Source organism: Coregonus lavaretus, assembly GCF_964263955.1.
Source record: "Coregonus lavaretus genome assembly, chromosome: 35".
Lineage (NCBI taxonomy): Eukaryota > Metazoa > Chordata > Actinopteri > Salmoniformes > Salmonidae > Coregonus > Coregonus lavaretus.
The window spans coordinates 1,447,778-1,464,650 of record NC_140022.1 but is presented as its reverse complement, the minus strand read 5'-3'; the positions used below and the strand labels follow the sequence as shown (position 1 = coordinate 1,464,650).

The window sequence follows — 16,873 nt, the reverse complement described above, 5'->3', positions numbered from 1 at the left end:
GGGATGTTTTTCATCGGCAGGGACTGGGAAACTGGTCAGAATTGAAGGAATGATGGATGGCGCTAAATACAGGGAAATTCTTGAGGGAAACCTGTTTCAGTCTTCCAGAGATTTGAGACTGGGACGGAGGTTCACCTTCCAGCAGGACAATGACCCTAAGCATACTGCTAAAGCAACACTCGAGTGGTTTAAGGGGAAACATTTAAATGTCTTGGAATGGCCTAGTCAAAGCCCAGACCTCAATCCAATTGAGAATCTGTGGTATCACTTAAAGATTGCTGTACACCAGCGGAACCCATCCAACTTGAAGGAGCTGGAGCAGTTTTGCCTTTAAGAATGGGCAAAAATCACAGTGGTTAGATGTGCCAAGCTTATAGAGACATACCCAAAGAGACTTGCTGCTGTAATTGCTGCAAAAGGTGGCTCTACAAAGTACTGACTTTGGGGGGGGTGAATAGTTATGCACGCTCAAGTTCTGTTTTTTGGCAGCTATTTCCAGTCGCTAGCTGCAGCGAACTGAAAAGAGGAGCGACCCAGGGATGTGTGTTCTTTGGGGACCTTTAACAGAATGTGACTGGCAGAACGGGTGTTGTATATATTTACATTTTACATTTTAGTCATTTAGCAGACGCTCTTATCCAGAGCGACTTACAGGAGCAATTAGGGTTAAGTGCCTTGCTCAAGGGCACATCGACAGATTTTTAACTTAGTCGGCTTGGGGATTAGAACCAGCGACCTTTTGGTTACTGGCACAACGCTCTTAACCACTAAGCTACCTGCCGCCCTATGGAGGATGAGGGCTGGATGAGGGCTGCAGTAAGCATCTCAGATAGGGGGGAGTAAGGCCTAAGAGGGTTTTATAAATAAGCGTCAACCTGTAGGTGTTTTGACGGGTATACAGAGATGACCAGTTTACAGAGGAGTAGAGAGTGCAGAATAGACGAAGCGGGTAAATATATTTCTGGAAAATTAATTCTGAATTTCTAAATCAATAGCAGCCTTTACATGGTGGTTTCTTCCCTGTTTTCTCTCTCTCTCTGGCGGTGGCGCGATTGATGAATAACTGTAGGCGTGTCCAGAGGCCCGTCGGTCAGAGGATTGACCACTTTGAGCGGGCCAAATCCGACGTTACAAGAACAGCCACAGACAGAAAACTGTACCGGGTGTTGCTAAAATGGCGGTCCTAAAAACAGTTGGTTATGGACTTGGTGCTCATGTAGAGTACAACGCACTTGAACTCGCCCTACTGTCCAAGTGCTTATAGCTTACAGAAACATACCACCTCTATTGAGTATGCAGACACACTGATCCACCACATGAACCTTATCACACCAAGATCAAGGATCTAAATTCCCCTTGTCTGCCTTGATGTTCATAAAACTCCACGGAATCCAGAATAATGTGACCACTCATCACCACGATTCGAAGGGTGCTCAAATCGCTTAAAATAACCCTCATCAAGATCTGTTGCCTACGCCTAATAGTCCAACATCACTTAATTATTACTACAAATAGATTATTCACTTCTCACAATGGTGCTCATCTAGTAAAGTTTGAACAAAGCTGATTCAATGTCTCGCTAGATCATAATGATTCATTAGTATTTTATATAACAAAACTGAATAGAATAGCATATACTGTAACATCGGCCTATAAATATTACACCAGAAACACCTCGGTCATTTCCTATCAAATTAAAATACAACCTTAGTGTCACTAGCCAGGATATATGCTTTGATTGAAACAAAACAGGCCTACAAGAAAGGCTAATAAGTTTGTTAATTCAAGTTAATGTCACGTTCACAAGTACAGTGAAATGCCTTTCTTTCAAGCTCTAAACCCAACAACGCAGTAATCAATATCAACGTAGTACTCAAAAAAGAACATTAGATAGAACAAAAACACGAAAAATAAAAAACACAAGAAAGTACGTAAAACCATAGTGCCCTCAAAGCTCATCACTAAGCTAAGGATCCTGGGACTAAACACCTCCCTCTGCAACTGGATCCTGGACTTCCTGACGGGCCGCCCCCAGGTGGTAAGGGTAGGTAACAACACATCTGCCACACTGATCCTCAACACGGGGGCCCCTCAGGGGTGCGTGCTCAGTCCCCTCCTGTACTCTCTGTTCACCCATGACTGCATGGCCAGGCACGACTCCAACACCATCATTAAGTTTGCCGACGACACAACAGTGGTAGGCCTGATCACCGACAACGATGAGACAGCCTATAGGGAGGAGGTCAGAGATCTGGCCGTGTGGTGCCAGGACAACAACCTCTCCCTCAACGTGACCAAGACAAAGGAGATGATTGTGGACTACAGGAAAAAAAAGAGGACTGAGCACGCCCCCATTCTCATCGACGGGGCTGTAGTGGAACAGGTTGAGAGCTTCAAGTTCCTTGGTGTCCACATCACCAACGAACTATCATGGTCCAAACACACCAAGACAGTCGTGAAGAGGGCACGACAAAGCCTATTCCCCCTCAGGAGACTAAAAAGATTTGGCATGGGTCCTCAGATCCTCAAAAAATTCTACAGCTGCACCATCGAGAGCATCCTGACTGGTTGCATCACCGCCTGGTATGGCAACTGCTTGGCCTCTGACCGCAAGGCACTACAGAGGGTAGTGCGTACGGCCCAGTACATCACTGGGGCAAAGCTCCCTGCCATCCAGGACCTCTATACCAGGCGGTGTCAGAGGAAGGCCCTCAAAATTGTCAAAGACTCCAGTCACCCTAGTCATAGACTGTTCTCTCTGCTACCGCACGGCAAGCGGTACCGGAGTGCCAAGTCTAGGTCCAAAAGACTTCTCAACAGCTTCTACCCCCAAGCCATAAGACTCCTGAACAGCTAATCATGGCTACCCGGACTATTTGCACTGCCCCCCCACCCCATCCTTTTTACGCTGCTGCTACTCTGTTAAGTATTTATGCATAGTCACTTTAACTCTACCCACATGTACATATTACCTCAACTAGCCGGTGCCCCCGCACATTGACTATGCAACGGTACCCCCCTGTATATATAGCCTCCCTACTGTCACTTTATTCTATTGTATATATAGCCTCCCTACTGTCACTTTATTTTTTTACTTCTGCTCTTTTTTTTCTCAACACTTTTTTGTTGTTGTTTTATTCTTACTTTTTTTGTTTAAAATAAATGCACTGTTGGTTAAGGGCTGTAAGTAAGCATTTCACTGTAATGTCTGCACCTGTTGTATTCGGCGCATGTGACCAATAAAATTTGATTTGATTTGATTTGAAGCTATATACAGGGTCAGTTCCAATACCATATCTCCAATGTGGAGGGATCCTGGAGTGATGGTGGTAGATATGTATAGGGGCAAGGTGACTAGGCATCAGGATATATGATAAACAGAGTAGCAGCAGCGTATATGATTATTGTATGTGTGTGCGTGTGTGTGCGTAGAGTGTCAGTGTGCGTGAGTGTGTAGAGTCCTGCAAGTCTGCATAGACACTGTGCAAAAATGTAAATGTTATACAAAAGGGTAAACTCAGATAGTCTGTGTAGCCATTTTGTTTGCCATTTAGCAGTCTTATGGCTTCGGGATAGAAGCTGTTCAGGAGCCAGTTGGTGTCAGACTTGATGCACCGGTACCACTTGTTGTGCGGAAACAGAGAGAACAGTCTATGGCTTGGGTGGCTGGAGTCCAACGATTTTCCGGGCGTTCCTTATACACTGCATGATATAGAGGTCCTGGATGGCAGGGAGCTCGGCCCCAGTGATGTACTGGGCTGTCCGCACCACCCTCTGTAGTGCCATGCGATCGAGGGCGGTGCTGTTGCCATACCAAGCGGTGATGCAGCCAGTCAAGATGCTCTCAACGGTGCAGCTGTAGAACTTTGAGGATTTGAGGGCCCATTCCAAACCTTTTCAACCTCCTGAGGGGGAAGAGGTGCTCATGAAATAGTAATTCAAGAAGATCTAAATGCATATTCCCATGAAACTGATTGATATCAAATGATTGGCATGCAGTTTGGACATGTGAAGAATTATCATTCACGATTGACAACAATGGCCTGTTTTGAAAGGAGGTATGACTAACATGGTGTTTATCCATTTGTCTGGAGCCAATATGTGGGCATAGGCAGACGATACAATTGGAGGATGTATTTTATGCCTCTTCTACAATGATATCCAATAGGCTACTTCTGTCGGTACAAATGTTGAGAAACTACGTCATAAAAAATAAAATAAAAACATTTAGCTCCTTCCCCTAAAAATAAAAATAGCACTATGCCACTGATATGATTAATCATAGCAAAACATGCTCAAAATGAATGTCCAACAAGATATTGTAGCCTATAGCTTTTGCAACTCCAGAAGAGGACTAGCGGAAAGGTTTGCGTATATTGTCAGATGCGCTGTGTGTGTTCCCCCAGGCTAAAGCATTTCTGTGACAATAGACAAGAGCAGCTCAAGGACAGAACTTCATACATTTAAATGCATTCAAAGCATTTCTGTGAAGCTTTGTGATGTCGTCCCAAAGCCTGGAAATGTTTTCACGGCTTGGTTTATTTACACAAAGGCGTACGGCGGGATCTTTGAAGAAAATACCGAAATCATCATTACCTCTGTTGGTGGGATTAAATGTACCGGCTTTGTTACCGGCTTCAGCGTTCAGTTAAGGCGTTAAAAAGAAGACTGCATGGTAAAGTTGTTGGGGTTTTGTCTTGGCATGATAGAGATATTAACGACAAGATCTCACCTCATGACTGAGAAGACTCCTCCTCAAGTGTTGCTCTCCTGGAACAAGCCACTGCTCCTGACATAGAGAACATCCCTCTCCACCACTAGATATGGAATTAGAGCATTTCTCAGAGTGTCTACTAAGAACTTAAACATTCAGAGGCAAGCAAGTTTTTAGAGACAATTCTGTGCATGCAGTTATTCTTCCTAGTCAGTCCGTGTTGCTAGAGGTCTACAGCGAACATGAAATATACAGCCACAATCCGCACCAGCGGATGACACCTCGCCATCATGAATGAGAAGTTGCTCTCCTGGAACACGCCACTGCTCCTGACGTCCTGTAGATGGTGTCCTACTCCACCACTAGATGTGGAGTGAAAGCATTTACTGCCAATGTAAATCAAAGTGACATCCTCAGATAAGATATTTTTGTTGTTGTTGACATGTCCATTTTGTTTAAAATGTATTTTCCTGTTGTCTTGCATGTTAAAAGGGGAGTTAAGAAATCAGTGTGTAAATGTGTGTAGCGTACCTTTTCATCTAGAGGCACGCTCAGGTGTCAGAGGAACACCTAAGAATGTCAGTGGAAGTGTCCTTGAAAAACAAAAATAACATTATTATTATTATTATAGTTGACGGTAGAATAACTCCATGTTCAAAATATGAAAGTATGGGTTACTGTGCAGCAAGTCTTGATGCAGTGCCTTTCTTAATCTCGCCAGAAAAAATAACAAAACAGCCCACATAATACAGACACTACAAAAATGGCCGAAAAATATATTTGATCCATAATAGTAGGTTATTTCACCAATGGATACTCTTAATTAAAAAATATAATATCCTTGTCGGCCTTCTTATTTCTAACAAAAAAATATCAGAGGTTCTTCTATAGAGGCTTCCAAAGGTAGCTGAATGCGTTGAATACAATGAATAGGTTGTATACAATGGGGGGGGGGGGGGGGGGGGGGGAATAAGTCCAGCAATATTCATGCTGTATTCAGTCTCTACAGCAAGACCAGGAATCAAGAGTGAACCAATAGGAGGCCAAGGGAATCTGCAACAAAAAAGACTAAACCCATAATCCAAATGAGTGTAAATATATTATTGCCACCCTATTTCACTCCCTCCTAAAAAGACTAGGCTACTCATTCTTATGGAACAATTTCTGAACTTGTCCAACAAACTGTAGCGTAACTCTACCTACCATTGAACGCTTTACTACAGTAGGCCTATGTCTAACGAACACGACCGAGGAGTTGAATCTTCGGTAGGCTTGTTGCCTCTTCTCTAATTGAGAAGGTTTTTGGGAAGAACTCACTACAATGTTTCCCAAGCAGCAAGATTATAATAAAAACAGGAAATACAACCACAACACACTTCAACATGTTTAGGCTAACTTCCCTATTTAGGAACAAGACCCAGGAATAATGATGTTAACTTGTGGTAACCCCAACAGCACACGCCTAACTATTGATTTAAGACCATGGACAGTTAGACTACCGCGAGCTCAACGCAAAGAAAACCGTAGCGCTGCCTCCACTATTTCAGCACCAAGGATATTATCTTTCATATTTTGAACATGGAGTTATGCATGCCTGACAGAAAGGAGTCCGACACCGCATCAAATCATGTTGAGGAACAGCCTCAGCAGCCCATTCACTCTGACATAAGGCAGGAGGACCCAATCAAAATACAAACAACCATTTAGCAATTTCAACAGGAAATTAACAAAGCAGCTATTACTTGCCATTGCAAACATTTTAAATCACAATCAGCACACAAAGTAGCCTAACAGGTGGTCTAAAGTTTCAATGCAAAATGTTTCACATTCATTATTTTTTCAAAAAAGAGATAGCTAACACCAAGTGAGCTGCAAGAAATCATTAAATGATCATTTGAAAATAAAGTCCACCAACTGATCCTTCTTTATGAAATGGGCAATGGCAGAGTCATAGAGTTTGTCCATTGATTTTAAATCCAAGAGAAGTACTTTCTCGATTGAGATCAAAGCCAAGGCTGACAGTCTGGCCTGTCCAGTGGTGTTCCTGCAGTAAGTCTTGATCCGTTTCAGGGCGGAGCATGTCCTTTCATCTGAGGCAGTGGACATGGGAATGGTCAAGACCAGACAGGTAAGCAGATACAGTTGGTACATACTCTCATTCAGCCTCTTCTGCCGGAGAAAGTGAAGGAGGTCGGCCGGACTCCTACCCTCGAAATCAGACATGGAGTACATCACCGTGAGTTCAGTTTTGAGCCGTGGCAGATCGAAGTGGGGCCCATAGCTTTCCTTGAGACTTGAGAACTCAGTGTTGGGGAAGGTTTCCCTATATCTGGGGAACTGCTGTGGGTCAAGAAGGGCAAGGAACATAAGCCTTTCGTGGTCTTTGAACCTGTTCCTTAGCTGAGTGAGAAGGTTGTCGATGATTCCACTGTGGAGCTGTTGGTACTGGGCGCGAATGTCTCCATGCGTCTGTGCCCTCCGCCCGCTCGGATCCCCGGTCTCACGCACAGTGTCCTCGTAGATAGAATCACATTTCCCCTTCTCCCTCTCCGTGGCGCTGCAGAAGTCGTCGATCCTGGACAAGCAGAACTGCATGTCAAACTCCCTGTTCTGCAAAATCCCAAACACCACGTCGGAGTACGCAAAGATGGAGTTGAACGTGGATAGCAGGAAGCAGAACTGGAAGCTTGTCAGACGCGTAATGTGTCCATCTGCACTGTGAACTGTCTCTTCATCAAAGTCATCATGATGGTCCACAATGTATTCAAAGAGCTCTAGGAGTTCTTCCCTCTTATCATGCACAGTGCAAACCAAGCGTGAGGAGAAGTTCCAACGTGTCGGAGCCACTCCGGGTACTCTTCGCTGGCATATTTCATCCAGTAGTTTTGTGCGTTTGACTGATCTTGAGAAAAAGGCTGCTATTCCACTGAGATTAGAGAAAAAAATCTTGCACTTTTTAAATTTTGCAGCACCTTGCGACATCACCCGATTAAGAGTGTGTGCATAGCAGTGAATGAACAGAGCCTGCGGGATGGTTTCTTTGACCTTGGCTTGCACTCCGTTTAGACCAGAGGCCATGACTGCGGCCCCATCGTAACACTGTGCCACTACTTTGGCAGTGCATCCATACTCCTCCAAAAACCTGAGAACCCGGGCTGCAACCGCCTCTGCCCGCTTGTCCTCACTGACGTCATCATACTTGAAAAACCTCTCCTTCACACCACTGTCTGTAGTGTAACGCAGCACGTATGACATCTGAGCTACATGACTAATGTCTGTTGTGTCATCAACCATAACGGTTACAAAAGGTGTTTTCCTCACCTCCTCCTTCATGGCATCTGTCATTACATCCGCGACCGCGTGGATCAGGTCATTCTGGATTTTACTGCTAGTGCCAATGAACACGGTTGCTGTAGCAAGATGACAGTTTAGGGGGCTGTCATACTCTGCCAAAAAATCAAGCATCTCCAAGTAGTTCCCTTTATTAGCGGCCTCTTTTCCCTCATGTCCTCTGAATGTCAATTCTTGCTTGCCCAACAACACAACAGTGTGAATGAGGCGCTTCAGAATCTCCCTGTTCTTCCTGACTTTCTCGTTATGAGCCAGAGTCACTCTGCGCTGCTGCTCCTTTAGCTGAAGGTCGACTCCTGTGTCCCCAAATGTTTTGGAACTCACCGTAGCTCGCAGGTGTGAAGTGGAGTTTTGGTGGCGCAGAGCTGACTTCGTTAAACTGGCTAGGTCGGTGAAACCAGCGCTGGCCCAGGTGGACGACTTGTCAGTGCTGAAGAGCAGACAATCCCAGCAGTATAGCTTCTTGGTTTGCTCACACCCAGTCATCCACGGATAGCGCTCATAATTGTTCGCTTGAAAATGCCTTTCGAAGCCCTTTCCTCGTTGCACCAATCCTGTCAGTGCTGGTGTTGGCCTCCCCCTCTGCACAACATTTAACTTCTCGTTGAAATCTAGTCTTGAAAAGGGCAATACTAACAAATTAGCCACCACATCCTCCTCGATAACACCTGCAGCCGTCTCTGAAGGCCTAGACTGTTCCCCACTCAGTAATGAACAACTTGTGTTCCCATGTGTTGTGGCATATGAGTAATCTGAAGTATCAACCATATCAGAACAGATTATTCCTTGGGATATCTCCTTTTCACTCTCCTCTAGTTTTACATCCACATTCATTTTGTCTGACCAAATGATTCCTTGGGATATCTCCTTTTCATTGCCCTCTAGTTTTACATCCACATTAAATTTTTCAGACCAAATGATTCCTTGGGATATCTCTTTTTCATTCTCCTCTAGTTTTACATCCACATTCATTTTTGCATCAATGTACTAGCTAACTGCAAAGAAGATAATCAAAATGAAATCATCTCTACACTTAGGAGATGGGGAAACATTAATCTACGTGTGTACATACCAGGTCAAGCAATACATTGTTATTGAGTATCGCTAGATAGCTTTTTTAGCTAGAAAAACAGATATTTAAAAAAAATGTAACGCCACTGAAACACGACTATTCTTCACCAACAGTACTTGATCAGTGAAATGATATCAAATGTAACACTAGCTAGGACAACAGTCAGATGAATACTAGCAGAGATACTGTATATAATGACGAGATGGTCTTGTCTCCGCCCTACAATGGTGGTCGTTGTCTCAAAGGCGGAAAGGCAGGCGGTCTGCTTAAAGGCGGTATTCCGCGGACAGATTTAACCGCGAGTGGACCCTCTCGGTTCGCCTCTTCCTCTCAAGTCAATTAACGTTAGCTAATAACGACATTTCATCATTATTCTGAAATGATAGCCAACTAAAAGAAGAAAAAAACTAACCAACGTTAGCCAGCCAGAATCACACAGAGAGGAATGGAGCTATAGCCTGAGTCTATGGCTGGCTATTGACCAAAACAGTGCATCGTCACACACATCACCAGGACGCATTCTAGGTAAATAGCTAACGTTAGCTAACTGGCCAATTTATGTAATTCATCAATCGTTAACGTTAAATAACTTGTTCTGCAGGCTTGGGAATACTATGCAAGATTATACTATTTTACCAGCCACTTGTCCCTAAACACGTTAGCGAACCCTTTTTTGTTTGATAACGTTAGCTAAATTAACGTTCTGGGTTTCGTGTGCCTTCTACAGCTTCTTCTAACAGTTATTAGCTAGCACGTTAGTCGTTACCTTGACTGGTAGATAAATACAAGTCCCTTGGCCTCCATTAATATGTTTTAAATTAATTCGAGACAAAAAGGAAAGTTCTGGATGCCTAACAGATAATTACGAAGAACAGGTGCGAGAGTGGAATGTTACCGCCAAAATGTTTATATCTGTGGTACTACCGCTGTGAAGCAGGCAAGAATAAGTATTTCCGGGTCACATATTTTTGGAATCCTTCAGGATAAGAATCCCGTTCTGTATACTTTGTAAATAAATTATTAGGGTGAGAATTATGGAAAATATGCACAATTATCGATATATTTTATACTACTTATCATACAAATAATAATTTAAAGTATTTCCATGAGATATGTGTTCTAGTTATTATTTTTACTCCTTTCATCTATTGCACCATATACATATTTTCTGTACATTGTGTTGCAGTAAAAGGGGGGGTCCATTCTACTCAGGAGCACTTCTAGTTTCCAAATCCACAGAGTTTACACCCAGAGGAGCATCACTGCCCTTAATCCAGGCTCTGTCGTAGCCGGCCGCGATCGGGAGACCCATGGGGCGGCGCACAATTGGCCCAGCGTCGTCCAGGGTAGGGGAGGGAATGGCCGGCAGGGATGTAGCTCAGTTGGTAGAGCATGGCGTTTGCAACACCAGGGTTGTGGGTTCGATTCCCACGGGGGGCCAGTATGAAAAAAAAAAAAAAAGAATGTATGCACTCATGTACTCAATGTAAGTCGCTCTGGATAAGAGCGTCTGCTAAATGACTAAAATGTAAATGTAAAATGTAATTAAAGAGTGGCCTATCAGCTTAAATACAATAGTTTTTTCATATTGGACATACATATTGCACAGCACACAATTTTCTGTGTGTTGTGTCGCAGTAAAAGAGGGTTCATTCTGCTCAGGAGCAACTGTAGTTTCCAAATCCACAGAGTTTACACCCCAAGGAGCGTTGCAGCTCATTCTGCGGCCCTTAAAGAGTAGGATATCATCTTAAATCCAATCTGTTTTTCATATTGGACATACATATTGCACTGTACATAATTCCCTGTGTGTTGTGTCGCAGTGAAATTGGGTCCATTCTACTCAGGAGCACTTCTAGTTTCCAAATCCACAGAGTTTACATGCACAGAGTTTACTCTCATCACCAAGCTCTGAACCCCTCCCTCTGCAACTGGACTGACGGGCCGGCCCCAGGTGGTGAGGGTAGGCAACAACACCTCCACCACGCTGACCCTCAACATGGGGGCCCCTCAAGGGTGTGTGCTTAGTCTCCTCCTGTACTTCTTGTTCCCCCACGACTGCGTTGCCATGCATGACTCCAACAGCACCATCAAGTTTGCTGACGACACGACGTGGTAGGCCTGATCACCGACGGCGATGAGTCAGCCTACAGGGAGGAAGTCAGAGAATTAGCAGCGTGGTGCCAGGACAACAACCTCTCCCTCAACGTCAGTAAGACCAAGGAGCTGATCGTGGACTATATGAGAAAGAGGGGAGAGCATGCCTCCATCCACATCAACTGGGCTGTAGTGGAGCGGGTCGAGATTTTGAAGATCCTTGTCGTCCACATCCCTAAGGACTTAACATGGTCCACATACACCCACACAGTTGTGAAGAGGGAATGGCAGTGCCTCTTCCCCCTCAGGAGGCTGAAAATATTTGGCATGGGCCCTCAGATCCTTCAAAGGTTCTACAGCTGCACCATCGAGAGCATCTTGACTGGCTGCATCACCGCTTGGTATGCAAATGCATCGCCCTTGACCGCAAAGCGCTATTTTGAAGGGAAATCGGCGAGGTCACGGAGAATGGTGCAACTGCGGCCCGCAATTTTGGGCGTTCCTGCATGTGGGCATTCCAGCATCTGCCTCTTTATACTTCTATTGGAGATGGCGGTAATGGCAGTAGTGCACCATAACGTTAGATACCAACCACCGATAAACCCCACAGAAAAAGAAGAGTGTGTGCTGTGTACTATAGCTAGTACACACCGGTAGTGTCCTTCGCCCCTGCATGTCAGGCACTGTTTTCCCACAGTTCTATTAACGACGGCCAGAGCAGGTGTTCGGCAGGCGCGAGTGAAGGACACTGTGTGCTACCTTAGTCAGCTAGTCCTAAGGAGGACTCTGGTACACAGCAGGCGAGAGGCGGGGGTGACACACGGTATCGCACACGATATCGCCCCTGCTTCCCACCTGCTGTGTACCGGAGTAGCTAGCGGTAGACAGTGTCCTTCGCCCCCGCCTGTCGGGCACGGGTTTCTCGGGTACACAGTAGGCGGGAGGCGAGGGCGACACCGTTTGTTAGCTAACTAGCAAGCTAGCACACGGTGCCGCTAACTAGAAAGCAAGCTAGCTAGTTAGCACATGTTGTCGCTCCAGCCTCCCGCCTGCTGTACTAGTGGGAGGCGGGGGCGACTGGTAAACAGTGTCCTTCGCCCCCCGCCTGTCGGGCACTGTTTTCCCTTAGTTCTGTTAATGACGGTGAGGGCAGGTGTTTGGCAGGCAGGAGCGAAGGACACTGTCTACCGGTGTTACTCCGATATTGCTGTTATTTCCCTTTTGACCTACATTCAACAGAGTCACACAAGCATGAAGATGGAGTGCTCGCGGGGGTGTTCATGCAGGAACCGAGGGGGGGTGTTCATGAAGGAACCAATGGGATGCTCGAGGGGGGGCGTTCCTGCAGATGCTGTGGCTGTGAGTAGCCTGGCTACAGATATACACTACTGTGATCTTCAAACAGAGACCAATGGATGTGAGTAGCCTGACTACAGATATACACTACTGTGGTCTTCAAACAGAGACCAATGGATGTGACTAGCCTGACTACAGATATACACTACTGTGGTCTTCAAACAGAGACCAATGGAGAGAGAGAGAGAGAGAGAGCTACTTTGTGTTTGATCTATTATTCAGGAGGAAAGGAGATGAACATTGTTAGAATATTAATCATCTCCAAACCCTCACCACTCACTCACTCACTCACACCATCTGCATCTACTTAGATAGCTACTGTCCTGGGGAACCCATCTATATATACTTAGACCGAGTGGCGCAGCGGTCTAATGCACTGCATCTCAGTGCTTGAGGCGTCACTACAGACCCCCTGGTTCGATTCCAGGCTGTATCACAACCGGCCGTGATTGGGAGTCCCATAAGGCGGCGCACAATTGGCCCAGCGTCGTCCGGGTTTAACTGACTTGCCTAGTTAAATAAAATATAGCTACTGTACTGGGGAACCCATCTATATACAGTACCAGTCAAAGGTTTGGACACACCTACTCATTCAAGGGCCATGTGATGGGAGGAGTGGGATAATAAGGTGAGGCAGGAAATTAGGGCCCATGAGTTAATAGAAAGAGAAAGCAGAATGGTGCCCTATTTCCTTGAGTGCACTACTTTTGACTATGGCCCATAGGGAGTGCACTAAAGAGCTAAGTTTGCCATGGCGACTGAGTGACAAGCCTGAGGGGGAGATAGAGGAGGGTTAGAGGGGCTTAATGTCTACAGAGTCTCCTCTCCCCTCCTCTCCTCTCCTCTTCTGAGCTGCAGTCAGACATACAGAGCTGGGGCTTTATGTTGGAGGAGATATCATGGGCTATTTTAGTCCAAGGTTAAGGCTCACTTGATATAGTTGCAACTTGCAGCAGTAACAGATTTTCAAAGCTATTGCCTTTAGAAAACATTTTGCTGCAACTATATCAAATCAGTGCTGTCCGGGATGGTGCAGGAATAACATTTGTCAGAAAACAAATTCCCTTCAGGGAAATAAAGGTTTTCAATAAAATGTTTTAAATCAAATCACATTTCACCTCCATCTAGTCTAAGGTTAGGGAGAGGACACCAGCTGGATCAGCCAGGGAATGTTTCCTTTTTATTGCCTTTTAATTGGGCCCTTCCCTGGCCTCCCTGGGCCCTCTCACACCTGGCCTCCCTGGGCCCTTCCCAAGCCCTCGCCTGGCCCTAACACCCATCTGGATCCCTGCTGCTGGATGACTGATTGTCTGGTTGTTATTTGACTGGTTAACTGGTTGACTGGTTGTCATTTGTCTGGTTGACTGGTTGTCTGGTTGACTGGTTAACTTGTTGTCCAGGTTGACTGGTTGTCGTTTGACTGGTAGACTGATTGTCCTGGTTGACCTGGTTGTCCTGGTTCTTCTTGGAGGATCTGAGAATAGAGAGCAGCTGGACTTGTTGTTCTTTTCTCCCCAGAGAACAGAGCCTCCCTGTGGGTCTCTGTCGCCCAGTTATGTCCCTATGTGGAGACATGCACACACACACACACACACACACACACACACACACACACACACACACACACACACACACACACACACACACACACACACACACTGGATCATGCAGTGTCTGTCTGAGTGATTTATTGTCTCACCCAGTGACTGTAACATCTGGTGTAGGCATCTGTCAGAGAGACGACCCTCCTCCCTCCCTCCCTCCCTCCCTCCCTCCCTCCCTCCCTCACTCACTCTTCCCTCACTCCATCTTCCCTCCCTCCCTCCCTCCCTCCCTCCCTCCATCCCCCAGCTTTGTAAAACTATCTATAGTATGTACGCTGGCAGCATAAACACTGATGTCTGCAGGGGAAGGCTACGCATGTACACATACACACACCAGACCGTACAGTCCACCTTTAGGAAGTGTGTGTAGGCCCCCTTCTCCCTCTGGCACCGTGGAGCAGATCTTTAAGGTTTTATATCGACCCCCAGTTATCCTATAGGACCTATACTGTTACAGTTTAGTACTGGATGTTGTTTGTCCATGAGACTTAACCCTGGGGTCAGATCCTGCCCCAGCCTGCTGCTGTCTCTAGAGTTGAATTAACATAGTGGTTGAGGAGGGAAAGGAACGCTGTCTATAAGCAGTGAAACTGTGAAATACTTCTTAGAGAACAACTGATCCTAAAAGGCGCTGTGTGGTCAATCCGCTACCCCATCGGCCGTGCAGCATTTACGGTGATACGGACTCTGCAGAAGTCAGGGCATTCATACTTCATGCGCTTCGCAGAGCAGCAGAGCTGTTGTGAAGGAAGTTGTCAAGGAAGTGAGTTTGTGTTTATACAGGACCTCCCGCCCACACCTACCATCAACCAATCATGTCAATGCGGAGCTATACGGCGCCCTACCGCATTGTTACAAAACTTAGGTGGTGCATGGCGATGCGGTACGGAGCTTGATTTGGCCTCCGCAAGCCTCCAGAGGCTCCGCAATTGCGTCACACCCTCTGTACGAAGCCTCCAGATCACATTGCCAGAGCAAGCATAAATTGGCTTTAACACCCTCAAGAAGCTGTGAATGTTGGAGAAAAATGAAAGCTAGAGAAACAAAGACAGGAGAGGAATGAGATAGAGAGAGAGAGAGAGAGAGGAATCAGAGAGAGAGAGAGAGAGAGAGAGAGAGAGAGGAATCAGAGAGAGAGAGAGAGAGAGAGAGAGAGAGAGAGAGAGAGAGAGAGAGAGAGAGAGAGAGAGAGAGAGAGAGAGAGAGAGAGAGAGAGAGAGAGAGAGAGAGAGAAAGAAAGAAAGAGAGGGGAATGAGTCAGCACAAACACAAACAGACACACAGCAGGTTCTTGCTGTCAGTCAGGAAGTAAGAGAGAAATACAGCGAAAGGGAGAGAGAGAGAGAGAGAGAGAGAGAGAGAGAGAGAGAGAGGAGAGAGAGAGGAGGCTGAACAGACCAAAAGCTCAATTTTGTGAGTTATCTCTGCAGATTGACTTTGTCAGACACCATATGTAGGCTGGAGAGCAAACCAACATGAGGTCATCTCCTCTCCTCAATCTCCTCTTCTCTTCTCTCCTCTCCTCTCCTCTCCTCTCCTCAATCTCCTCTCCGCTCCTCAATCTCCTCGCCTCTCCTCAAATAAATATAAATGGTGTTTGTTCTTCTCTGGTTGCCCTTTTCTTGTGAAAACAGGTCACAAATCTTGCTGCTGTGATTGCACACTGTGGTATTTCACCGAATAGATATGGGAGTTTATCAAAATTGGATTTGTTTTCTAATTCTTTGTTGGTCTGTGTAACCTGAGGGAAATATGTGTCTCTAATATGGTCATACATTTGGCAGGAAGTTAGGAAGTGCAACTCAGTTTCCACCTCATTTTGTGGGCAGTGTGTACATAGCCTGTCTTCTCTTGACAGCCAGGTCTGCCTACGGCGGCCTCTCTCAATAGCAAGGCTATCCTCACTGAGTCTGTACATAGTCAAGCTTTCCTTAATTTTGGGTCAGTCACAGGTATTCTGCCACTGTGTACTCTCTGTTTAGGGTCAAATAGCATTCTAGTTTGCTCAGTTTTTTTGTTAATTCTTTCCAATATGTCAAGTAATTATCTTTTTGTTTTCTTATGATTTGTTAGTCTTCGTGAACAGAGCCCCAGGACCAGCTTGTTTAGGGGAATCTTCTCCAGGTTAATCTCTGTGTAGGTGATGGCTTTGTTATTACATTTACATTTACATTTTAGTCATTTAGCAGACGCTCTTATCCAGAGCGACTTACAGGAGCAATTAGGGTTAAGTGCCTTGCTCAAGGGCACATCGACAGATTTTTCACCTAGTCGGCTCAGGGATTAGAACCAGCGACCTTTCGGTTACTGGCACAACGCTCTTAACCGCTAAGCTACCTGCCGCCCACCGCTAAGCTACCTGGAAGGTTTGGGAATCACTTCCTTTTAGGTGGTTGCAGAATTTAACGCTCTTTCCTGGATTTTGATCATTAGCGGGTATCTGCCTAATTCTGCTCTGCATGCATTATTTGGTGTTTTACGTTGTACACAGAGGATATTTTTTGCAGAATTCTGCATGCAGTCTCAATTTGGTGTTTGTCCCATTTTTTGAATTCTTGACTGGTGAACGGACCCCAGTCTCTCTCTCGCTCTCTCTCTCTCTCAAATTCAAATTATCTCTCTCTTCTCTCTGTCTCTCTCTGTCTCTCTCTGTCTCTCTCTGAAATTCAAATTCTCTCT

At 45.6% G+C, this 16,873-nt stretch overlaps 2 protein-coding genes across 2 annotated transcripts in view; both read right to left on the bottom strand.

Annotated features, from left to right (window-relative positions):
• Positions 1-6,604: 6,604 nt before the first annotated feature.
• On the bottom strand, positions 6,605-8,551 carry LOC311109500 (zinc finger MYM-type protein 1-like; the record flags this gene model as incomplete). The annotated part of the gene is made up of 1 exon (XM_084152419.1): positions 6,605-8,551. One exon carries the CDS (start codon positions 8,549-8,551, stop codon positions 6,605-6,607), a length of 1,947 nt encoding a protein of 648 aa, XP_084008545.1.
• Positions 8,552-12,008: 3,457 nt separating this feature from the next.
• The window catches only part of LOC311109499 (vacuolar protein sorting-associated protein 8 homolog), a gene marked incomplete at its 3' end in the record, with an annotated part of 48,388 nt that continues 43,523 nt past the window's right edge, over positions 12,009-16,873 (bottom strand). The window contains exon 24 of the mRNA XM_084152418.1: positions 12,009-12,138. Coding sequence (XP_084008544.1) covers positions 12,009-12,138 — 130 coding nt within the window. The remainder of the gene's footprint in view (positions 12,139-16,873) is intronic.